Source organism: Phyllobates terribilis, unplaced genomic scaffold (genome assembly GCF_046119375.1).
Source record: "Phyllobates terribilis strain yellow unplaced genomic scaffold, ASM4611937v1 Scaffold_33__1_contigs__length_13283291, whole genome shotgun sequence".
In the NCBI taxonomy this organism is placed as follows: domain Eukaryota; kingdom Metazoa; phylum Chordata; class Amphibia; order Anura; family Dendrobatidae; genus Phyllobates; species Phyllobates terribilis.
The window spans coordinates 3,573,572-3,600,482 of NW_027362793.1; the positions used below are offsets into that span (position 1 = coordinate 3,573,572).

A 26,911-nucleotide genomic window follows, 5' to 3' on the forward strand; every position below is an offset into this window, starting at 1 on the left:
CTAACCATAAGAGCTCACACTCTACAGGAGAGAGGGGACCACACTAATCATAAGAGTTTATACTCAATAGGAGAGAGGTAAAGTAAAAGAGTTGTTAGAAAGCTCAGCACGATCTTTCATTGTCTCCCTTTGTCTTTTTTATAACTGGAGGAGGAGAATATAATAATCTGTGTAACCTGACACCTCACTGAGCTGGCAGTCCATCTAGTATTGAGCAAGACAGATTTGAGCAGTTTTTCATAGCCTATGGTGAGTTACGCTTCATAGTCATCTACCTCCACTTTTTCCTCTGACTGTAAGAGTAAAAAGACAAAAAAAATCTTGTTTAATGTATTTTATTATTATTTTCAATACTTTAATATATTTTTATTAAGTATAATTTTTGTATGTTAAACATATTTTGGCAGAGAGAATTTTTTTTTCGAATTTTAAATTGAATTATTTTTATTTCCTTTCATGGCAGAATTGTAGCATCTAGACAGTTCTAAGCACAGCGATCATGTCTTCTCTACGAGGACATTACAGCTATCTGTAATTATGATCAGCATGTCTTACCTCTGAGCAGTAATAGGTGCACTGTATGAATCAAACTCTAAGTTTGGAATATGGGCTATATACTGTGCGCTCCCAATGCACGGTCCCCTGAGAGGACAGGTATCACCGAGTTGGGAGTTTATCTACTGACACTTAATTATTATGACAAATAAATAAAGATGATTTTTTCCACCTATTTCAAGGGAGTTCATTTTGTAAATTAAAAATTATTTTGTCTATTTGGATATAAATCTGCTGATAGCCAGAATCTACAATTCTTCTAAATAGAAAAAAAGTATTCTAATTATGATCATACATATTATACTATAAATGTAGGTAGTAGAGAGGAGAGAATCAGTTTGAGACAAATTTTTGTGGACTTTTACAAAAATTTGGATTTTCTCGCATACAAATTGTTTTGTGATTTATATCAGGTGAATCCAGCAAAACGGCAGCCAACCGGCCACCAATGTGTTGGTTCATAGAGATCTAGGACAGAGGTGAGAAAAAAATCCAATACCTCGCTGCTCACCTGTACTGCCTGCACAGCTCCCTGTCTGGTCCTCCAACTCCCTCCAACAACTTCTTTACTTCTCCATGTCACACAACAACCTCTTTCCTCATCTTCTCTCTGTGCTTCTAGCCAGGAGTAGGCCTCTAACATCATGACAATTGTCATCTAGGGCCAAGTCAGGACCCCGAGTGATGCAAGCCATGAAGACACGTGTCATGATATCAGAGGAGTAGTCAGGAAACCCCAGTGCAGAGTTAATATGAAGGAAGAATATGTTACTGTATGTGCTATGGAGGAGAAGAGAAGAGACCAGAGAAAGCTATGCACAGGACCGGACGTTAAGATGCACGAGTGGGTCAGGTGAACGGTGAGCACGATAAGTCACATTCAAAGAGAGAAGATACAGATTAGATATCAGAAAAAACTTTTTGACAGTGAGGGTGATCAATGAGTGGAATAGGCGGCCATGAGAGGTGGTGAGTTCTCCATCAATGGACGTCTTCAAACAGAGGCTGAATAGACATCGGTCTGAGATTAGTGAATCCTGCATTGCAGGGGGTTGGGCCAGATGACCCTGGAGGTCACCTCCAACTCTAACATTCTAGTACTCTATAAAATAAATTCAATGCAATGAAATCAAATTTACAGATCACTTGTGGATAGAGATATTTTTTTTTTCTTTATTCACCAATTGGTGAAATGTTTCGCAATTAACTTTATATAGAATAAAATGGGGCAAGTTATTGAAAAATCTCAGACATGTTCCAATCTGCGTAGATTCAAATTTGGAATATCGCACAGATTTTACAGGGATATTCGATTTGCTTCAAAGTTATTGTCTGCAAATTGAATGTCCTTTATTAAGCTCTGAGGTCTGGAGAGACGTAGGATGTTGGATAATAACCATTTACCCAGCCGCCATTTTACTGTATTTGCACGGAGTGAATTACAAACAATTTATATTAAGAAGACAATACATTTTTTAAATATTCTAAGAGAATTTGATTTTATTCGAATAAATTTGCTCATGTCTAATGATGACAAAGAGTCAGACCCGGGATCTTATTTATGATAAGGCAGGAAATAAAAGATACAAGTGCCTTGGGTGTAAAGAAGAAGTGGGGATCTTTATCAGCTATCCTATTATCAATTGAATTATTAGTTTTTATGCTTAATGCTACTGCTGTATATTAAAGCCACCCCCCACTAAAAAATGAGCCTATACCCTGCAACAAGTAAATAACTAACTAGTGATGGTACATGATGGTACATGGAAATAACAAAGGGTACTTAGTTAACACTATTTTGATCAAAAAGGCCTAAAAGCTATCCCACCATGACAAGGTGTACCCATCGGGATGGTCCTAACCGGTCTAGTATTAAAACCTTACCATGTGTCTTACAACATCAATGAGAATAAGGGCAGAGCAACACAGGGCCCCAACTTAGATACCCAGCCATGGGAAGCTATGTAGATTAAATACTTAGCTCACAAAGGGGACCACATCCCGTGTTTATACAAAGTACAAGAGATTACAGCAAAGCCAAAAATCTGAGCCTGACTATAAGCACCCAAAAAACAAAATGTGCATATACCCTACAGCAATGACATAAGTAAATAGTGATGGTACAGGTAAATAACATAGGGAACTTAGTTAATGCTATTTTGATAAAAAAGCATAAAAGCCATCCCACCACGACAAGGTGTACCCATTGGGACAGTCATAACCTGTCTAGTATTTAAACCTTACCATGTGTCATACGCCGCTGTATATTGTATCCAGATGGGGTAGTCTTTTATTATAAGGATTGGTCTTGATCTGTGCAATATGCATCTGTAGACTATTCTCACTGGATGTCATGGGTGTGTCAGAGGTGACAGACTGTCGCCCTGCAGTGGTCTGCAGGAGATCTCCACGTTTGGCAATGCAGACAGCTGCCTAGATAGGAGGCTGTGTTTTGGACCCAGCGACTACCTCCATTTAGTCTGGGTGTATATATACCTGGTGTGTCTAGGTGGGTGTCGCCGGTTATACTCATTTCTACTTGGAACTTGGCTGAAGCAGCATCACGTCCTCTCTGGAGTCTTTAGGCCGTGAGTCCTGTTGGAGTTCTTCTAAGCTAAGTTGTAATTCTCCTTTGTAGTCTTCCCCTTTTGTCTTTAGAGTGCTAGCGGAGGTTGACTAGTGCTCATTCTCCTTCCACTCCCAGCTATAGCCTTACACCAGGGATAGTAGGGCGAGGCACGTGATCGGCGACAGCTGCGGAGGCTGTATAGGGACTTTAGGGGGAGACAGGGTGATGCTAGTCCAGATTAGGAGGTCACCTTTTCTCTCTTTCCCTAGTGTCTTGGCTCCCTTTCCCCTATGTTGCACTCACACCTGGCATGACATTATAACCAGCCGAGCACGTTTTGGGAAGAAGAAAAAAACGACACAAGATTGACTTTTTTTTTTTTTTTCTGTGTGTGCTTTTGGGCGTGCACCTTTTTTTTTTTTTTCCTTACTCCCTTTAGTATGTCTGTCTGTCTCTGGAGGTGAATGACCTCCGCTGTGAGGTTCAGCAGCAGTATCAGCGGTTACAGGCCACCAATGTGGGGGTCTCTGTTGGTAGGCCTGTCCAGCCTGAACCCAAGGTTGCCCTCCCAGACAGGTTTTCAGGAGGTAGGGACAGGTTTTTTGTGTTTAAGGAGGCATGCAAATTGTATTTCAAGCTTCATCCCTACTCCTCCGGTAATGTGGAGCAACGGGTTGGAATTGTGATCGCTCTACTTCAGGGAGATTGTCAGTCGTGGACATTTTGGTTACCGCAGAATTTGGTTTGTCTCCAATCTGTGGAGGGTTTTTTTGGAGTTCTTGCCCTCATCTATGATGATGACCCTGACCAAGTCGCCTTGGCTGAGTCTAAGCTACATTGCCTTCAGCAGGGGAATCGGTCAGTGGAAACATACAGTTCGGAATTCTGTAGATGGGCAACAGATTCCAAATGCAATGACTCAGCCCTTAAAAGTCAATTTTGTGAGGGCTAACGGAAAGGTTTAAAGATGCCATGGCTGTATATGATACCCCTCAGTTCTTGGAGGCTGCCATGTCTTTGGCCATATGTCTGGATAGGCACCTTCGGGATAGCTGGATGAAACCTCCTTCTCCTGGGCCTTCTTGTCAGAGTTGTGTACCTTTGCCAAGGGAGTGGTCTGGGGGTGAACAAGTACTGGGGGAGGTGGAGGAACCTATGCAGTTAGGGGGTGTCTCAAAAAGGCGTATGTTTTTTTGTGGGAAAGGGACACTTTGTTGGGACCTGTCTTTCAATTCCTAAACAAAAAGAGACTCGATTAACTCTCGGCAGTCTGGAGTTGGATAAACAAGAAAAAGAAATGTGGTCTTCTAGCGGATCTTCGATAAAATTAAGCTTTTATTAGGCACATATAAAAGCAGCCATGTCACAAGGACAATACACGGGATACAAGGACACAAGACATGATTGTCCCATGTCTATCATGTCTTGTGTCCTTTTATCCCATGTATTGTCCTTGTGACATGGCTGCTTTTATATGTTCCTACTAAAAGCTTAATTTTATCGAAGATCCGCTGGAAGACCACATTTCTTTTTCCTGTTCTAAAAGAGTGTCTGGAACCAGGGCTATTCCGTTGTCGGATCAGCTCACACAGAGCCTCCAGCTGTTAACTGTCGGGTGAGCTGATTTTTTTCTCCCCTTCTCCCTTTCCTTATTTGTCAAGACTACTTTGGATAAACAAGGGTTGGATTTGTGGCCAAACTGCAGTTCCTGCTTTGTACTGACTGCAGAGGTGGTGCTAGAGAGCAAAATCGAAAAAAAATTCTGTGTTTCTTTACAGTGGAGCCGGGGTCAGCATGGTTGATGCTGAGTTTGTGAAAACTTATAGTTTCGCTTGCTGTGCTTTAGCTGAACCTATTTCTATCTTTGCCATTGACTCGGCGCCACTTGCACAGAAAGCATTTACTCAAATTGTACATAATGTGCAACTGATGGTGGGCTGAGTTCATTGTGAAATCATTCCTTGCTATGTTTTGGAGAATCTCCCTACTCCGATTGTTTTAGGTATCCCCTGGCTTGTTAAACATAATTTATTGGTGGATTGGCAAGCCAGGGGAGATTATTGAATGGGGAGATTACTGCCATGAGAACTGTCTGAATGTTTCCATTGCTGCAGTCTCTGCGGAGATGCTGCTTGCTTTTCTGTCTGGTTTTGAGGACGTTTTTTATGAGAAGGGGTGTCAAGATTTGCCTCCTCATCGTGCTTATGACTGTCCTATTAACCTGACCCCCGGAGCTAAACTACCCAAGTCCAGATTATATAATCTTTCTGGCCCCGAGAGAAAAGCCATGAAGGATTTAATTTCAGAAAGTCTGGAGTAGGGACATATCAGACCCTCATCTTCGCCCGTGGCAGCAGGGTTCTTCTTTGTGAAGAAAAAAGATGGCGGTCTATGTCCCTGTTTAAATTTCCGGCAATTAAATCAAATTACCATCCCTGATCCACTCTGTCTTCCTCTGATTCCTGATTTGTTCAGCCAGGTTGTGGGAGCTAAGGTATTCTCCAAATTGTATTTAATGGGAGCCTACAATCTGGTTAGAATCAGAGAAGGCGACGAATGGAAGACAGCGTTCAATACCCCGGAAGGTCATTTCGAGAGTCTGGTTATGCCTTTTGGCTTGACCAATGCACCTGTGGTATTCCAGCATTTCAAAAATGATATTTTTCATCATTTGATGGGGAGGTTTGTGGTGGTCTATCTGGACGATATTTTGGTTTATTCACCTCATTTTGAGACCCATCTGGGGCATGTAAAGCAGGTACTCCAGATATTAAGGGATAACAAACTATATGCCAAACTAGAGAAATGTGTTTTAGCTGTTCAGGAGGTGCAGTTTTTGGGGTACTTATTGTCATCTTCAGGTTTTCGGATGGATCCGTAGAAGATCTGTGCAGTCCTTGACTGGGAACGTCCTGAGAACCTGAAGGCCCTACAACGTTTTCTGGGCATTACTCATTTTTACAGGAAATTCAACCAAAATTACTCTGTTGTAGTGAAATCCTTTACTGACATGACTAAGAAGGGGTCTGATTTTTCCAAATAGTCAGATGCTTCCCCCCAGGCTTTTTCTTCCTTAAAGAATCATTTTGCCACTGCACCTATACTCAGTTAGCCCGATGTTTCTCAACCCTTTATTGTGGAGGTCGATGCTTCGGATGTCGGGGTTGGGGCTGTGTTGTCTCAGGGTTCGTCCCCTGGTAAATGGCGTCTATGCGACTTCTTTTCTAAAAAATTGTCTTCGGCTGTATTCCGGCTTTTTTCTTGAACTGGAGGGTAAGGTGCTGGAGGCTCAGGGGGACACACCTGCCTCCTGCCCCTCAGGAAAGTTATTTGTGCCACCTGATCTGCACTGTAAAGTAAAGAACATCATAACTCTATGCTTACTGGGCATCCAGGTGGTAAGGCCACTTCGGACCTCCTCTTTCATCGTTTTTGGTGACCGGGGTTGCATCGGGATGTAATTGAACACATAGCTGCTTGTATTATTTGAGCGCGTTCTAAGGTTTCGCAGACCCGTCCGTCTGGTACTCTTCTTCCGCTACCTATCCCTAGCAGTCCATGGACACACTTGTCCATGGATTTTATTACTGACCTACTGGTTTCTGCAGGCAAAACGGTGGTTTTCGTAGTAGTATATAGTTTCAGTAAAATGGTTCACTTCGTCGCTTTACGTGCACTTCCCAATGCTAAGACACTTGCTCAGGTGTTCATAAATGAGATTGTGAAGCTTTACGGGGTTCCCTCCGATGTGGTGTCTGATCGGGGGACCCAGTTTGTTTCCAAGTTCTGGAAGGAATTCTGTTCTCGACTGCGGGTACAGCTGTCCTTTTCCTCTGCCTTCCACCCTCAGTCGAATGGTCAATCAGAGCGGATCAATCAGAACTTGGAGACATACCTCAGGTGTTTCGTCTCCAAAAATCAGGAGGATTGGGAGTCCTACTTACCGCTGGCAGAATTTGCCATCAATAATCATCGTCAATAATCCACAGGCCGTTCATATGGTTGCATACAGTTATCATGCAGTTATCGGTGCATACGGTTATCATCCACAGTTTGGTACTTTCAGTGGGGGAGGAGCTTCAGGAGTTCCTGAAGAGGGACTGTTTGCTTCATCACTCTCCTCGGTGTGACAGGGTGTTCTGTGTAATTTGAAGACTATGGGTGACAGGTATAAACGTATGGCTGACAGAAAACGCTTGCCAGGTCCGGACCTGAATGTGAATGACTTTGTGTGGTTGTCTACCAAGAATATAAGATTGAAAGTTCCTTGTTGGAAGCTGGGAGCTAGGTTTATTGGTCCCTACAAAATTACCGCTGTCATTAACCCAGCAGCGTTTCATCTTGAACTTCCTCGGCCCTTAAGGTTCACAATGTGTTCCACAGGTCCTTACTCAAAAGGTACGTAGAACCTCTTGAGCCCTCACCTCTACCACCGCCCCCAGTAATGGTTGATGGTAATTTGGAGTTTGAGATTTCGAGGATAGTAGATTGTTGTCTCCATTGTCGTTCTCTGTAATACTTGGTTCACTGGAAAGGCTATGGTCCAGAGGAGAGTACGTGGGTTTCAGAGTCAGAGGTGAATGCTCCCAGATTGGTTTGCTCTTTTCACACCTCTTTTTCTGAGAAACCCGGCCCTGAGTGTCTGGAGGCCACTCGTAGGGGGAGGGTACTCTCACGGGTGTGTCAGAGGTGACAGACAGTCGCCATGCAGTAGTCTGCAGTAGATCTCCACGTTTGGCAATGCAGACAGCTGCCTAGATGGGAGGCTGTGTTTAGGACCCAGCGACTACCTCCCTTTAGTCTGGGTGTATATATACCTTGTGTGTATAGGTGGGCGTCACTGGTTATACTCATTTCTACTTGGAACTTGGCTGAAGCAGCATCACGTCCTCTCTGGAGTCTTTAGGCCGTGTATCCTGTTGGAGTTCTTCTAAAGCTAAGTTGTAATTCCCCTGTATTGTCTTCCCCTTTAGTCTTTTGAGTGCTAGCGAAGGTTGACTAGTGCTCATCTCCTTCCACCCCCAGCTACAGCCTTATGCCAGGGATAGTAGGGCGAGGCACGTGATCGGCGACAGCTGCCGAGGCTGTATAGCGACATTAGGGGGAGATAGGCTGACGTTACTCCAGGTTAGCAGGTCACATTTTCCCCCTTTCCCTAGTGTCTTGGCTCCCTTTCTCTTTCCCCTCTGTGTTGCACTCACACCTGGCGTGACACTGGGTTAGGAGTGACGCACCCCCTGGGGCCGTGGGGTACTCGGTAGCCAGGCCGATCCTTTCTATTAGGGTAGTCACGGTGGCAGTGACCCGGTCCATGGCCCAGGGTGGTAAATTAAGTAAAGTGTATTGGGGAATAAAGTTTTGGGGATAATCTTCGTGACGCCACCCGTGGTATGCGGCTATATGTGGCCACCGCTGCTATTCAGATCCACTGGGGCTGTTGGTGATGCAGCAAAGATGGTGCAGCTCTCAACGGGCAGAGCTAGGCCTCAGGGCAGTTTTAGTGATTGATAAGGTAGATGTTGTTGGTGTAGTGCAAGGCAGGTGGCGCAGCAATTAGTCAAGGACACAGTGGGGTGCAGTCTTCAAGCTTTTACTCACAGTTGTCATGTTGCTCCAGGTTTCAACCGCCTGTGTTCTCTGGGGAAGTGATCCAACCAACTCTCAGATAACTTAGAAGCACTTGCACGGGACCCCTTTCTGTGTACCTCTTCAGGTCATCTCTCTCTCTGCGCTGGCTCACGCCGTCCTGCCCTGCGCCTCACACACAGTGTCCTGAGCCAGTGGCCGCAGGCCTTGTCGGGCGACGTCCGGTCTGTCCCCTTGGTCCTATATGGCCACCTTTTCAGCGATTATGTGTGGATTTTGGCTATGGCATGTGAAGATACCACAACCTCCGGTTAGCTAGTTGAGCCTAAAAGTACTCCACTAGTCTGGGACCGGTCCCCTACTGCGGCCTTGATCCCTCCATGGTCAGCGTGAACTCGAGCACACGGGTGGCATCCCGCACTCGCCATGCCCCTAGGATCCCTTCTATCTCTGGAGCCTTCCCCACTGCTCTGGTATTCTCTCCTCACTCTCCTCCTGCTGGGCCCCTTTGACTGGGCCCCTTCGCTGTCAGGACAGTACTCCATACGGTCCTCACTCACTGAACTCACTCCTCAGAACCCCCTTCTAGATGTTTCCACCCTTCTTTTTATACTGCTCTCTCAGTGCTCCCCAGAACTACTTCCTCCACCCACCTCCTCTACTTATTTCCACCCTCCTGACAGGGGCCAGGCCTGTGCTCTCCCTTAGGAGCTATCTAGACCTTTCCTCAGGAGTGGTGTAGTGTTGGATGTGGGTGTGTGGGTCTCGGGTAGTGCTCCCTCCTTACCTGAGAGTGGCGTACCACACCTCTGGCTGAGATGCAGTACCTCTGTGGCAACTGGACCCGCAGGGGCACCACACTAGCGGATAAAATTGTGTCCCTGATCTTTGTTCAGGTGATTTTTTTTTATCAGTGTGCTGTACATGTGCCCAACAGACTGCACATGAATAGCACTGATATTTTTTTTTCTATGTGCAAGTGCAAAAGAAAAATAAAAAATTGCAGCATGCATTAATTTTGTCTGAGTTGAGACGACGCTTGCTTTAATGGCAGGCAGCTCCGCACCTCTCGATGCAGATGGATCTGTGCACAAAATTCAGTCACATCCACAATTTGCAGACATGACTGGTCAGGGGGATCACACATTAGGGCAAGATACTCCCTGATTGCTTTTACTTGGACCAGTACACCTTTATCTCCCATCACACTAGCTTGGCAACCACTGGTCGTTGCCTCTCTTCCAAAGAGATTGTGAGTTTGTCATGTCTGTGTCAGTATACACACTATACTTGTGCTCAATATATGCATAAAGCACATGTATGTCCAAAGGGATGTCTTAAAAAAAGTACAGATGGTACTGGGCATGTATGTAAAGAGCACAAGTACGGGAAGGAGCATGCGAGCACGTCAGCCAGAACTGTCGTCAGACTTCTGCAGCCACATAATGGCTTATACTCCAGTAACATTGTACAAATTGCCTTCCCTGTGCAGAGTGATTTTCAGCCAAACTTTGGAGAAGATGAGGGCAAAATCTATGCATAAATGAAGGCTATGTATTAACTTCTTAAAGGGTTTGTCCCCTTTCACCTATTTTTAGGCCAAATTCGCAGTGATGTATAAAATAACAAACAACTTTATGTAGGCTATCCAGGCCTATTGATTCCTCACCACTGATGCCCCAGCCTCTTTTGATTGACTTCAGTGGTGTGGTCACAATAACAGCACTGCAGTCAGTCAGTGAGCCCAGCCAATGTAGATGGCTGAACTCAGTGATTGTCTGCAGTATGCCATCACCACAGCAGCCAATCAATAGAGACTGAGGCAGCAGTGGAAATGCAGTGTTGGACCCAGGAAGAATTAACAGGGTAAAAATCGGTGAAATGTATCAACCCCTTAAATGCCTCCTAATGAATTTGGCATTTCTTTCAGCTGCTCATGCACCTGTAGACTCGGAGAATTTTTTGCTACATTTTTCGCCACATTATGACATCAATTATAGTTAACGTATTTTTAGGACTATAAGTCACACTTTTTTCCCCCCAAATTTGGTAGGAAAATGGAGTGTGCGTCTTATAGTCCAAATGCAGGCTTACGACAGTGGTGGGGCGGGATCACAGGAGGTAGGGTGCCTTCTTCAGGAAGTGTGGTGATGTTGAGGTCCCGATGTCGGCGGTGAGAAGAGTGGAGTTCATTCATTGCAATGCACTCTGCTCTGCCTTACCACCGGGAAAGCAATGCACTTCTCTCTGCTTCACTGCCGACACCGGATCCGCAGCATCATATTGCTAGGACACCCCCTCCTCCCACCCAGGGCCTGCCGCATTTTCCCACTTCTGCTGCTGCCAGCTTCCTGGGGAAGGGACCATGCCTCCCCTAACCCAGCTTCACCACCACCCCCTCAGGTAAGATACCTTAAATTCGGACTATAAGACAGACCCCCATCTTATAAAATTCTTTTTTTCCTATTTTCCACCCCAAAATTTGGGTTGTGTCTTATGGTCCGGAGCATATAGTGAGAAAAATATGGTAATCTGTCAGGCAGTGCTAAGCCACGTCCTGCTGATGAGCTCCTCCAGATCCTCAAAATGTGTGGGAAGCTGGTAAGAAAATGCTAAAAGTCACAACATTTTTTGTGAATTTACATGTTTCGCCAAAACTTTCAACTTTTTTTGTATCAGCTTTCTAACATAAAGTTCTTCATGAATTCCTCTCAAAATATGCAAAGCAGTCATCAAAGCAAAAGGTGGCTACTTTGAAGAACCTAGAATATAAGACATATTTTCAGTTGTTTCACACTTTTTTGGTAAGTATATAATTCCACATTTGTTAATTCATAGTTTTGATGCCTTCAGTGTGAATGTACAATTTTCATAGTCAAGAAAATACAGAAAAATCTTTAAATGAGAAGGTGTGTCCAAACTTTTGGTCTGTACTGTTTGTTCACACACATATACGCCTGATTTTAATAACACTTCATTGTATAGTCACCTATCCCTATGGTTGTCTGTTGTACAAACCTCCTTTATTTTTTTGTAGGATAATGAGTTGATTTTAAAATCCCATCTAAGTTTCCTAGGAACACTGGGTGAAAGGAAGCAAAAATGGATTTTAAAATTAATCATGCTTCTTGTTTTTGACCCTAATAATGTGGACCCAAATATTAATAAAACAGAATACATTTACGAATAATATATGTTTTTTTTTATTTAAAGTTACTCTTCCAAACTCCAATATCACGTGCATTCTATCAGGTTAATTATTTATTACTCCTTGTTCATCATAAAGAATTTAAAGGGAACACGTCTCATTGAAAATGCAGTCCAATCTCCTGGTGTGATGTTGTAGAGCAGTTGCAGAGCAGATTGATATATTAGTTAGTGGGAAAAGACATTCTAGTAAACAATTACTCTAATTCTAAACTCATTCTAAGTTTAGGAGTCCAGTGGGCGGTTATAATGAGGGTTATACCTGCATGCTCAATTAAATAGTTAAACTGTCAATCACTGAGTAGGGCCACCTTCTGGACTAATCCCAGAATTAGCTCAATATATTACAAATTATGCTGCATCTTTTCCCACAAGGCCATACATCATTCCGGTGAATGGGACCATATGGAGATGTTTTTTGTAAAATGTGTGAGCTTTACAGATCCAGCAGACAAAAGTACAAAAGCAGTGTGAATACGTCTCTACTTTGCCTTTAACAGTCTCTTTATGGCATGCTTTACTTCTTTATTGCGAAGTGTATAAATCAGAGGGTTTAACATGGGGGTCACAGTTGTGTACAGCACCGAACAGATTTGCTCAAAGATATTAGAGTGTTTTGTAGTTGGGGCTAATAGCACAGAAGAGGCTGTGGTATAGTAGAGGAGGAGGACGGTAACATGAGAAGAACATGTGGAGAAGATCTTTCTTCTTCCTTCTCGTGATTTAATATTCATAATAATGGAAATTATTTTTGAGTATGAGACAACACTGAACAAAAATGGACACACGACAAGAACTAAAATTTCAAAATACACGAGATTGAAGAACTTCTCTAAGCCTCCACAAGAGATCTTAAACAGAGCCTTAAAGTCACAAAATAGATGGTGGATCTTGTTGGCACTGCAGAACGTTATCTTCAAGGCTTGTGATGTAATTAAAAGTGAATTTATACAGGCTGAAGACCAAATGGCAACAACGAGCCCCAAACATGTTCTCCTACTCAAAACCTGATGATAATGTAAAGGTCTACAGATTGCAACATACCGGTCATAAGCCATTACAAACAATAGGGTATCTTCTGTGGTGCCAAACAAGACATAAAAGAAAAATTGGGTGAAACATTGTGTAAATGATACAGTTTTAATACCAGTGAAAAGCATGTAGAGCACTTTAGGAATGATGACAGTCGGGAAACAAACATCAATAATTGATAGATTACTGAGAAACAGATACATGGGGGAGTGGAGCCGACGATCAGCGTATATCACTGCAATGATAATTATATTCATTAATAGTCCCATCAAGTACACAGTTAATAGTGTGAAGAAAATGTATGGGGTGTCCTCTGGTTTGGAAAAAAAGGGAATAATTTGGAAATATTCCATGGTCTGGTTTCCCATGATGTTTTATTCCATGGTCTAGTTTCCCATGATGTTTTCAGTCTTCATACAAGACAGTAAAAATCTAATAAAAAATTTTTATATCATTATTAGATTCATCTTTATTATATAGACTCATATCTCCACCGTCCCAGGTTCACATCCCCTCCAACCCAAGTTCACACCCACCCCGCCCCAACATCACATTCCCTCTGCCTCCCCAGGCTGACATCCCAGATGCCCCATGTTGATATTCCCGCTGCCCCAGGCTGACTTCCCAACCTCCCCAGAATCATATCCCAGCCACTAGAAAGCACACATCCCTGCCACCTCAAACTCACATCCCCTCTGCCTCAAGCTTACATCCCCACTGCCCCAAGCTCACATCCCTAACACCTCAAACTCACATCCCCTCTGCCTCAAGCTCACATCCCCACTGCCCCAAGCTCACATCCCTAACACCTCAAACTCACATCCCCTCTGCCTCAAGCTCACATCCCCACTGCCCCAAGCTCACATCCCTACTGTCTCAGGCTCACTTCCCAACAGCCCCAGAAACACATCCCCTCTGCCCCAGGCTCGCATCCCTCTGAGCCACGCTCACATTCCTGCCACACCAAACTCACATCTCCGCTACCCTAAGCTCACATCCCTACTGTCTCAGGCTCACATCCCATCTGCCCCAGAATCACATCCCCGCTACACCACGCTCACATCCTCACAGCCCTAGAATCACATCCCCGCTACACCAGGCTCACATTCCCACAGCCCCAGAATCACATCCCCGCTACACCAGGCTCACATCCCCACAAATCCAGAATCACATCCCCACTACACCAGGCTCACATCCCCACAGACCCAGAATCACATCCCCGCTACACCAGGCTCACATCCCTACAGCCCCAGAATCACATCCCTGCTACACCACGCTCATATCCCCACAGCCCCAGAATCACATCCCCGCTACACCAGGCACACATCCCCACAGCTCCAAAATCACATCCCTGCTACACCAGGCTCACATCCCCACTACCCCAGAATCACATCCCCACTACACCAGGCTCACATCCCCACAGCCCCAGATCAACATCCCCGCTACACCACGCTCACATCCCCACAGCCTCAGAATTACATCCCTGCTACACCAGGCTCACATCCCCACAGCCCCAGTATTACTTCCCCGCTACACCACGTTCACATCCCCACAGGCCCAGAATCACATCCCCGCTACACCAGGCTCACATCCCCACAACCCCAGAATCACATCCCCGCTACACCAGGCTCACATCCCCACAGGCCGAGAATCACATCCCTGCTACACCAGGCTCACATCGCCACAGCCCCAGAATTACATCCCCGCTACACCAGGCTCACATCCCCACAGCCCCAGAATCACATCCCCACTACACCACGCTCACATCCCCACAGCCGGAGAATCACATCCCCGCTACACCAGGCTCACATCCCCACAGGCCCAGAATCACATCCCCGCTACCCCAGAATCACATCCCCGCTACACCAGGCTCACATCGCCACAGCCCCAGAATTACATCCACGCTACACCAGGCTCACATCCCCACAGCCCCAGAATCACATCCCCGCTACAACAGGCTCACAACCCCACAGGCCCAGAATCACATTCTCGCTACACCAGGCTCACATCCCCACAACCCCAGAATCACATCCCCACTACACCAGGCTCACATCCCCACAACCCCAGAATCACATCCCCGCTACGCCAGGCTCACATTCCCACAGGCCCAGAATCATATCCCCGCTACCCCAGGCTCACATCGCCACAGCCCCAGAATTACATCCCCGCTACACCACGCTCACATCCCCACAGCCCCAGAATCACATCCCCGCTACACCAGGCTCATATCCCCACAACCCCAGAATCACATCCCCGCTTCCCCAGAATAACATCCCCGCTACACCATGCTCACATCGCCACAGCCCCAGAATTACAACCCCGCTACACCAGGCTCACATCAAAACATGCCCCAGAATCACATCCCCGCTACACCAGGCTCACATCTCCACAGCCCCAGAATTACATCCCCGCTACACCAGGCTCACAACCCCACAGGCCCAGAATCACATCCCTGCTACACCAGGCTCACAGCCCCAGAATCACATCCCGGCTACACCAGGCTCACATCCCCACAGCCCCAGATTCACATCCCAGCTACGCCAGGCTCACATCCCCACAACCCCAGAATCACATCCCCACTGCCCAAAGCTCACATGCCTTTCACCCCAGAATTACATCTTAACCACACCATGCTCACATTTCCTTCGGCCCAAGCTCGCATCTCCCCTTGTTCAGGCTTACATCCCCTCTGCCACAGAATCACATCCCCATCGCCTCAATCTCATATTCCCACCTCCTCAGACTCACATTTAAAATATTACAATTAACCAGCATCCATCACTGTAAATATAAAAGAGAATTTCAGGATGAAATACAACAAAACTATTTTTTCATGGTGAAAACCAGTTTTTAAATACAAATTGTGAAGAGGTTACTATTCCCTATCGAGTGTGCATAGAAAAGATGGTCCCCGGAGCACAGGTTTTGCAACCCACAGCAAAAGATATGTGGACCAATTACCAATCTCCTGTGTGATTTCTCAATGATCCAAGTCTAACATTCTACAAAATTCAAATTTTCCACTCCCATCTCCAAGCCATTGATTGCACCAACCTTAGCTCTGAAGTCTGTAGGTCCATAGGCCGTGAGAGCGGCGCATGGACTCTAAGACTCCGATTCATTAAGACTTGGGTTCTGTATTAGTGCATTGAAGTAAGATGGGCCAAATTCATTAGCAGGCATGCATCGCCTCAATGTAGTTGGCGCATCTTTCATCTGCTGTGCACCACTGCAAGAAGCGCACTTCAGTGAGGGAATTGAACTCATTTCTGTCATAATTGATGTCACTTTTGTCAATCTCTGACAGCGCCATTTACAGAACATCTTTGTGTCCCGAGTGCCCATCGCTCCCCACCCTCCGCCAAAATTATGGTGCGCCAATGAAAACCAGCCTATGGCTGGTTTCCATTGGAGGATGTGATTTTTGCTATACAATGCAATACAGTATTGCTGTGTATAGTGCAACTGATCAGATGATCGCAGGATCAACTCCCCTAAAGGGATTAAAAATTAAAGTGAAAAGTAAAAATTAAAAAAAAAAAAAAATATATATATATATATATATATATATATATATATATATATATATATATATATATATATATATATATATATATATATATATATAAATTTGAATCCTCCATTTTCCCTTGTTAAAAATAAAGAAATAAAATAAAAAAACAAGAATAAGCATATTTGTTATCTCTACATCCGTAAAAATCTGATCTGTCAATATACAGTATATATAATTAACCTGTATGGCAAATAGTGTAATGAGAAAAAAAATTGAAACTCCAGAATTGAGATTTTTTGGTCACAGCAACACAGCAAAAAAATGCAAGAAATGATCAAATGTCATATATATGCCAAAATTATGTTAATATAGACATTAGATTGCCATGCAGAAAACAAGCTCTCACATAGCTCCGTTAAATGAAAAATTAAAATGGAATGAACTTCAGAACATGGAGAAACAAGACAATTTTTTTTTCTAATTCTTTTTGTCACTTAAATAAAAAAATACTATATAACTTTTGCATCTTTGTAATCGTACTGACCTGGAGAATTATATTTCTATGTCATTTTTACCCCACAATCAACGTCATAAAAACAGAACCCGAAAAACTACTGCAGAATTGCATTTATTTTTGTTTAGTAATTTCACAGTACTTGGAGTTTTTTTTCCCTGTTTCCCAGTACAATTGAATGGTAAAATGAATGGCAGGATCCAAAACTACAACTTGTCCTGGAAAAAAACAAACAAACCCTCATAACGCTATGGGAGAGGAAAAATAACAAAAAGTCATAGCTCTCGAAAGGGGGGAGGAAATAACAAAATCACAAAAATGGAAAATGGCACTGTCGGGAAGGGATTCATTTTCTATTTAAAGACTTTCTTCTGGGGGATATCTGAATATAAAGACATTAGTATAACGTTATTCCAGCAAAGTTCTGCAGACAGGTGGCGCGTCATGGGCTCTCATACATTGGCCAATTTCTGCAGTAAGTACCTTCATTTATTAAGTATATTCTATACCACAGTAATGCAGTTCAAATTTAATATATTCGGTGTTTGCATACACGTGTGTGTGTGTGTATATACAGTGTGTGTCTATATATATATATACATATTTAAAGAGCAGCTCTGTGGATAATTACACGGGTGCAAACCTCCCGGAATTGGTCTCATAATCTACTTAAAAATTTAAAAAAGGGAAACAAAGGCCGCCCTCAAAATTCTAAAAAAAAAGTACAAGTCCAAGTGCTGGTCTCACACGTCGCTGCTGTTGGGCTAATAAAAGTCCTCCCTTTTCATGGCATTCATACTCACCAGGTGCAAATGCTTCTCTCTCCTTCTGGCCTCACCTGCACACAAAGCTCCTCTCCCCCCTGCTAATCTGTTGGCGGCCCCTGATTACGGCCCCTGGCCCCTCACCACATTCTGAGCAGGTGAGCAGCACCCTGTCGTTAACCCCATGCTGACTGACTCCCTGTCATGGAAGAACCTGTCTGTTCCGGTCTTTTGCTTGCCAGGCAGCAGTGACGGGATCTTATTATCTACGCTGCCTGTGGGAGTGCCCCCACATCCACTCTTCCCTTTGCTGTGCCCGGTCACACCCTCCCACCTGGCACTAATCCGCCCTGTGTCTGCGGTGACTTGCTGCACAATAGGATTAGTAGGATTTATACTGTGTGTATCTCCATGACTGCCCCAATGTGCCATAGGGAAAGATGACTGCATCCCTCCTGGGTCTTCAGCATAAAGTTTTACTAGTTGTAATAACTGTTCACATAACCACAGCACAGTGCCACAGCACCCAACATACTCCATTGTGTTAAAATGGCTTCCATCCTGGAGTGTGTGTTTAGGTTCTGTTCATAAAAATAGGAAACCATATAAAAGTGCTGGATCCGTCTCACCACAATCAAGAGGGTGAAAAAAGTCTTCATATTGGTGTCTGTTACTTTGACTGGAAATATGATACTGCATGTGGCACTGTTCTTCCCCTCCAATATGATAGAACCTGTGATGGAGGCTCTGATGTAGATGTGAGCTTAGTCTTACATTCTATATATGCTAATAGGAGTGGACCACAACGCAGGTATAGATGGTTCAAACAGCATATTACAGCTAGCTAAGGGGGAGTTTCTAATTGTTGCTGACTATGCTGGTACTATATAATGCAAACTTGCCAAAATTCTTATAGATGCCATTTCAGAATAAGGTTGCATTTGTGACTGTATGGTATAGGGAAAATATATATTCTTGTACCGTGTTAGCCAGTAGATAGAAAAATATTTACATTTGAGAGTATACAAGCCTGATGAAGAGACTTGCGTAGTCTCGATAGCTTGCAATTTCTTACCATCTTTTCAGTTAGCCATTAAAAGGTATCAACCACTGAGGACTCTCAAATCTAAATATTTGACTGCATGGTGTGAGTTATATGTGAGGAGGGCCTCCTACTTTACCACTTAATTTTAAGGGTAAGGTACATATATGAGGAGTAGAGTGGTCCAGGGCACATGGCAGGTAACTATATTCGAGTCTCCACAGCTGCATGTCTCGCTGCTGTTAGACAGCCGCAACAGATGCTGGGATTGCCTAAAAAACAGTCAATCCCTGCATGTGTTGCGGCTGTCTAACAGCCGCCAGACATGCAGCCGCAGTGACTTGATCATAGTTTTCGAGCACTCTGAAGATACTCGGTTAGTACATCTTATCCGAGCACGTTCGCGCATCACTACAGGCAATGTAACAGGCCGAAAATCACAAATTAAGGATCTGAATGGCAGTCCTGTCCTATCAGCAGGATATGGAAAACTGCAGCCATGCCTCTTCTTTTGGTCTCTGATATTTCAAAATTCAGAGGCATTTCCTCATACAGCTTTACACCACTCTACCCGACACTCGGCATTGGGCTTCGTGATGTACAGCTGCATGAAGCTGCATGGCCATGAAGCTCCTGGCGGGGGCAAAGTGTTTGTGCTGATGTTAATACCAGAGCAGGTGTGGACTCTGCAGCCATGGAGTCAGCAGGGTGTTGGTGAACTTGCTGTCCTCTGCTCCTCATCACTCGGTGACCATGCTCTGTAACATTACGGGGTCTTTTGCTTTGGTTCCTTCCACTTCTCAATAATATCACTCACAGGTGATAAGGGAAGATTTAGGATGGAGAAATGTCATGAACGGACTTGTTACCCCGGTGGCCCCTATTACAGGACCGCACTGGTATCACCACCGACCGTTCTCTCACATGTTACTATACGCAGGTGGCATGTTGGTGGGATCAGGAGGTTACACACTGGGGGATCAGGGGTCGGATGTTGTACACTAGGGTGGTGAAGGGCTGGATGTTATACACCAGGGGTAAGAGGCCAGAGGTTATACACCAGGGGCGAGGGGCTGGATGGATGTTATAAACTAAGGAAAGGGACTGGATTTTATTCACTGGTAGTGTGAAAAGCCAAATGTTCTACATCAGGGTGGGGAGCTGGAGGTTATACACGGGGGCAAGGGGTAGGAGGTTATACTCTAGGGAGCGAGGAGCTGGATATTTTACATTGGGTGGGGATGAGGAGCCAGATGTTTTATATCAGGAGGTGAGTGGCTGGAAGTTATGCTCCAGGGGGTGAGGGGCCAGGTGTTAAAAACCGGAGGGTGAGGTTCCTGATTTTTTTACACTGGGGGCGAGGGGCCCTATGTTATACGCCGGGGATGAGGGGCTGGGTATTATACATTCGGGAAAATGAGCCTGGATGTTATACATCCATGAATCTATGGGAATGAAGGAGAAAACGTCTATATAAATAGAGATGTGTGAATGTTTCAATGTTCGGTTGGGATTATGATCGTCGAATTTGCAATGTTCGCCTATTTATTCCTCGAATATATTCTAAACTTTGCTGATTCAAAGGGGGGCAAAAACAAAAGCACATACAACACCTTCAAACGGGAAAAAAAGCTTCCAGAGCACAAAATTAGGGGCAGACACCAGGAAAGGTCCATCAATTGACCCAGAGTACAAGTACTATTATTATTATTACTATTACAGTGACATTTATTCCTTGGCACTTTACATGTGAAAAGGGGTCACTGACTAGTACAAAAAAGAGGACCCTGCCCACAAGGGTGCACAAACAATCTACAAGGGATGGGCGAGGATACAGTAGGTCAGGGTACAGCTAGTTGTGCAGCGGTATGGTGGAGCGAGGGTTAACCCAGATTTTACGCTGGTTAGAAGAAGTGGATCTTCTGCTTCCTTTTCAAGGTTTCCACGGTAGATGACAGTCTGATGTGTTGGGGTACAGAGTTACACAGTAGGGGAGATGCACAGGGCAAATTTGCTGAGAGCCTAAATGAAGGTAAGCTTTCAGGACCTAACAGATGAGCAGATTAACTACTGCACTGCTAAAAGAAACCTGCACCGATTAATATGAAGGCGAAAGGTTTCTTTTGACTCCTCTCTGTCACGGTAAACCTGTGACACCTTTCAAGCTTCAACACAATGTTCACAAGGTATACCGCAGCGGCGGACGTCTCCTAGACAACAAGCTAACTCCTTTAAGATGATAGAGGCCACCATCTCCTTAGTTTGCTGCTGGTACTTTTCTGTGGGAATGAGCTTGTCTCCAACCAGCCTGGGATGTTTCCCATGACTTATGACACGCCATGGCTAAGCCATCCACAATTTCCTTCTTAGGAATTTTATTTAGTAGACTGAGGGTCTGCCCAAACATTAGTTTCTCACAAAGGATCTGAAAACATTGAGTGGCAGTAGGTGCAAGTTTCTCCAGCATGTAAGATACTATTGCCAGGAGAACAGAGAGGGCAGCACGGTGGCTCAGTGGTTAGCACTGCAGCCTTGCAGCACTGGGATCCTGGGTTCAAATCCCACCAAGAACAACATCTGCAAGTAGTATATATGTTCTCCTGGTTTAGGAGCCAAAATATGGAAAAATTATAGCTCTCAAAATATGGCGATGCAAAAACTAGATTTTACAAAAAAATGCATCTTTTATTGTGTGACAGCTGTCAATCATAAAAACCCGATATGATTCTGGTATCGCTGTAATCGCACCGACCCGAAGAATAAAGTCATATAATCACTTATACCGCATGAGGAACGGCGTAAAAAATAAATTCTCGGGTTAGGGTTGAGTTAGGGTTGTGATGCGGTTGGGATTTTTTTCATAAGTAAGAAAAAAAGATGACGATATGGCGACTAGTGTTGAGCGCAATTGCTCGCTACTTGAGTTTTCATCAGGTGCTCGGGTGTGCACTGAGTATCGTGGGTATTTGAGTGACATGCTTGAGTCTCCGCCCCATATGCTTCGCTGCCAAAAAAACTTTGCTGGGATTGCCTGCCATGCATGAGCGATCCCCGCATGTTTTTTTTGGGGTGTCTAATAAACGTGAAACATGCGGGGCGGGGACTCGAGCATGTCCCTCAAGCACGCACGATACATGGTGCATACCCATGTACCTGATGCAGACTCAAGTAGCGAGCACTTGTGCTCAAGACTAATGACAACTTATTCAACATTATGACCTAATGTTATCAAATTCTGTGTCGTTCCTCTGGGTTCAAAATGTTCACTATACCCCTTGATAAAATCCTTGAGGGGTCTGGTTTCCAAAATGGGGTCACTTGTGGGGGGTTTCCACTGTTTAGGCACATCAGGGGCTCTCCAAACGCGGCATGGCGTCCGCTTTCGATTCAAGCCGATTTTGCGCTCAAAAAGTAACACAGCGCTCCTTCCCTTCTGAACTCTGCCGTGCGCCCAAACACTGTATTTTCCCCACATATGAGGTATTGTCGTACTCAGGAGAAATTGCACAAACGTTTTTGGGGTCCATTTTCTCCTCTTACCCTTGTGAAAATAAAAAAATTGGAGCTAAAACATAATTTTTGTGGAAAAAGTTTGATTTTTTTATTTTCACGGCTCCATGTTATACATGTTCACAATCAAAAAGTTAAATGGCGCTCCTTCCCTTCCGAACCCTGCCGTGTGCAAAAACAGTGGTTTTCCCCCACATATGGGGTATCTCTTTACTCAGTGGTTAGCACTGCAGCCTTGCAGCACTGGTATCCTGGGTTCAAATCCCACCAAGAACAACATCTGCAAGTAGTATATATGTTCTCCTGGTTTACCCTAGGTTCTCCGGGTTCCTCCTCAGTAAAAAAGCAGCCACACAGTGTCCGGGAATGTTCACACAGACTTTTCTAAGCCAGGGCTGCTTCTCGGCTGGATTGGAAGGGTTGATGCTATGGTGGGCCCTGTCTTCTCCTTCAGGAGAGTTCATAGCGCAAACTTTGCAGCAGCTATGGAGCTCTTGAACGGGGGAAAGGTGGGCCATCAGTATCAAATCCTCTGGTGGGCCCATTGTTCTTCAGTCTCACACTGCTTCTTTGAGACAGTTGTATTTCACCTCAGCCATATTCTTTAGGTCGATGAAAGGACTGGCATAGAGGTAAACCGTATCTACTCCAGCTGTCATTTCTCCCAGGAAGTCCTCTAATGCAGCTTGTTCCTTAAGCAATGGCAACTCATCCAACATCATCTCACACTTCTCGGTGGTGCTTAGTCACACACAAAGATCTTTCTTTACGCCTTGAGTTGGGAAATGGTTTGATCTGCAATGCGTTTTGAGAAATAACGTGCATAAGCAAAGCCATGGTTTAGGCTACTGAAGGTCATCATTAAGCGAAACTCCTACAGCTTTCCCACAGACTGAAAGAGGTGTATCAAGACTTCCAAGACAGCCAAGACTTCCCTGTCCTCCGCAAGAGGATGACTGTCCATGTTCTCCTCCTCCTCTTCATTATCAACCAAGATGATGAGATGAGGCTGGGCTTAGTGCTCGCTCATCAGTAATGTGTACCCCTGTGTGGAGAACAATATTAGCACTAGTGATGAGTGAGCATGCTCACTACTGCTCGGTGCTCTTTACAGAGTCAATGAACATGCAGGGATTGCCTGCCACTTACTGTAATGCCGCAGCCATGTTGGTTGTGGCATCACAGCATCATCAGGTCTATCAGACCTGGCGCCGCCGTGCTCGTCATAGTCACTCTGGAATCAGACAGTGTAGGGAAAGGTGCTGCTGATCTAGGGAGAGATTTGCTTGTTTCTAGTTAGTATAGGTATACCAAAAAATATTAGAGACACATATCCATCTCAACAAACAGTCCTTCTGAGGACTGATCCATCTGCAGAGATATAAGGCAGGAAGTGTATATAGGCAGGCAGGGTATATAGCTGAATGTTGTGCACATAGCACAAGAAGCTCCATTCCAGTTTTGTCTGCTGCTGCTGTTAGATATTTCTAGAAATAGGCCCAAGTCTCAGTGGCCAGGAATATTTTTTTTTGTATCTTAATCCACATTATTTGCTTAAAAAGCAATCCAGAGAACACCGTTTTTCTGCGCCATTTGCTTTTTGGCACTGCAGAATATAGCCAGGTCCTTTCCATATTACAGCGCTAAAAATCCAGCTATTTAAACATGTGGTTTGTCCGTCACACGGATCACATATAATTGCACTGAAAATACTGCCATTTCTGGAACCAATAAAAAAATTGTTTCAGTGTGTCAGTGAAGCTATTGACACCAGTTTGCTGTTCAAAATAGTTACCTACAGGCAAGGTATTTAAAACAGTGTTTTCTCTGTCACACTGATCATATATACGTTTTCAGAAAATAATGTCATTTCTGGCCTCCATTAAAAAAAAATTTCAGTGTGTCAGTGAAGCAACTGACAGCAGTTTGCTGTTCAAAATAGTTACCTACAGGCCAGGTATTTAAAACTGTGGTTTGTATGTCACACGGATCACATATAAGTTTGCTCCAAATTCAGTCATTTGTAGTAAGCGTGGAAGATATTGTCCTCCATTTAAAATGGGCAAGGCACGTGGCAAGGGACGGGGAAATGGAAGTGATGGTGATGGTGCATGCAGAGGCCGAGGCCGTGGGCAATCTGAAATTGTGCCACAACAAACATCCACATCTTTTCGCTTGACCTTTCTGTCCAAATTAATAAGGGACCGCAGAACACCACTATTGAACACAGAGCAGTGTGAAAACATTATTGGTTGCAGAGCAGATAATGCTTCCAGTCACTTAGCCACGACCACCACCACCTTGTCTTCCACATGGTCAAGTCTCAATAGCTGTGAGTCTGGACCACATATTCCTCACCCTGAACCTCGTTGCTCCCACCATGCCGAGTGCCCAGAGACAGCTGATCCCACATTTGGACACTCCGAAGAGCTGTTCACTTTTCTATTTATAGTTTTGGGCATCTCGCCAGGTCCACTTGAAGCGACGCAAGAGGAGATCGCATGTAGCGATGCCTAAATATTTGAGCAGCCACGGTCACACGAAGGCGACGGTGGGAAAGTGTCACAATAGGTGGACGATGATGAGAAACAATTGCCAGGAAGTCAGGAGGTGGACCAGAGTGCGAAAGTGGAAGACGAGGTGGTGGATGATATAGTAACTGACCCAACCTGGCAGGAGGACATGCAGAGCGAGGAGAGCAGCACACAGGGGGAGGGAGGCAGAGCACCCTAATAGGCAGGAATATGCAGTGTGGTGGCCCGTAACAACAACACAAAGGAAGTTGCCAGCACAACTGTTAGGTCTTCCCGAGTCTGATTGTTTTTAAAGACTCTGCCGATAACCCAAAAGAGACCATTTGCACCACCTGCCAGGCCAGCATCCGCAGGGGTGGCAAAACGACCAGCCTGACCCCCATCAGCATGATCAGGCACATGACTTTGTGGGCCGAACCCCAGGGTCCAGGAACAGTGTCTGCGGGTGACACCACTGCTTCTTCTGCTGTTGTGCATGCAAGCCAATCCCCTGTCCATGGTGCATGCGAAGATGCCTCCTGCCCTGCACCTGTCATTGCACACTCTCAAGTAGCAGCATCAGTAAGAAAGTTTACGTCCTTGTCCAAGCGCAGCATTCAGTTGTCCATACCCCAGTCCTTGGAAAGCAAGCGCAAATACACAGCCAGTGCCCCACAGTCCACACTACTATTAAATTTCCACATTTCGCAACTGATTGGGCTTGAAATGTTGCCTGTTAGGCTTGTGGAGACGGAAGCATTCTGCAACCTGATGGTGGCTGCCGTTCCTCGGTACTCGGTCCCCAGCCCCACTATTTCTCCCGGTGTGCCGTCCCCGCATTAAACAAGCACGTGTCTCAAAACATTAGCTTTGCCCTCAACCAAAAATGGAAACGTGGACAAGTAATTGTGGGCAGGGACTGTACATCTCGCTGACGGCACACTGGGTTAACATAGTGGAAGCCGGGACCCAGTCGGACCTTGGGACGGAACACATCCTCCCGACACCAAGGATCGCAGGCCCTAGGTCAATCAGGGTTGCCCCCACAGTCTACAGCTCCAGCACCTCATCCTCCTCAGCCTCCTCCTTCTCTTCAGCCTCCATCTCGCAAGTGACCACATCAGTCACAAGCTGGAAGCACTGCAGCACTGCCTCAGCCAAGTGGCAACAGGCTGTGTTGAAGCTAATATGCTAAGGTGACAAACCGCACAATGCTGAAGAGTTGTGGACAGCTCTGAAAGAGCAGGCAGATATGTGGCTCACACCGCTGAACCTACAGCCAGGCATGGTCATTTGTGACAATGGCCGGAACCTGGTGGTGACTCTGAGGCGAGGCGAGCTTACACATGTACCATGCCTGGCCCATGTGCTTAACCTCGTGGTTCAGCGATTTCTCAAATCCTACCCAGAGCTGCCGATTCTGCTTTTTAAAGTACGACGCCTATGTTCCCATTTTAGAAAATCACCTACAGCTTCCGCCGCCCTTGCCATGTTTCAGCAGCGTTTGCAGCTTCCGGCTCACAGACTGGTGTGTGTTATCCACACGCGTTGGAACTCTACACTGTAGATGTTGGGAAGGATTTTGTGAGCAGAAGAGGGCAGTTGTTGAGTACCAGCATCAACAAGGCCGTTGGTTTTCAGTTCAGACTCCACACATAAGACCTCAGGAGTGGACATGGATGTCAGACATATGTACCATCCTCCAAAACTTTGAGGACTCCACCAAGATGGTGAGCGGCGATGACGCCATAATTAGCGTCACAATCCCGCTTCTCTGTCTTCTGAAACACTGTCTGCTCACAATCATAGAGGATGCATTGCAGGTGGAGCACAATGAGATGGAGCAAGGAATCATACAGGGTGATTACACACAGCCAAGCCTCATCTTATCCCAAAGTGGATTGGGTGACAATGAGGAGGAGGAAGAACAGGAGCTAGTTTCATGCGCTATAGACGGTACTAGCTGCACAAATGTCATACCGTCTGTACAGCGTGGATGTGTTGAGGAAAGAGAGGAGGAGGATAGCATGGTCAGTTATCCTCTTGGTGAGGACACGGAAGTCTTGCCTGTTAGCAGTTGGGCACGCATGGCTGAGTTTATGTTA

At 45.1% G+C, this 26,911-nt stretch overlaps 1 protein-coding gene across 1 annotated transcript; it reads right to left on the reverse strand.

Moving 5' to 3' along the window:
- Positions 1-12,399: 12,399 nt before the first annotated feature.
- On the reverse strand, positions 12,400-13,317 carry LOC141180571 (olfactory receptor 1468-like). Its single transcript, XM_073660669.1, has one exon. It carries the CDS (start codon positions 13,315-13,317, stop codon positions 12,400-12,402), a length of 918 nt encoding a protein of 305 aa, XP_073516770.1.
- Between the last annotated feature and the right edge of the window lie 13,594 nt (positions 13,318-26,911).

Bases quoted from the DNA above. Each gene is read 5' to 3' on its own strand.
- LOC141180571 (XM_073660669.1), bottom strand. From the start codon at position 13,317: ATGGGAAACCAGACCATGGAATATTTCCAAATTATTCCCTTTTTTTCC.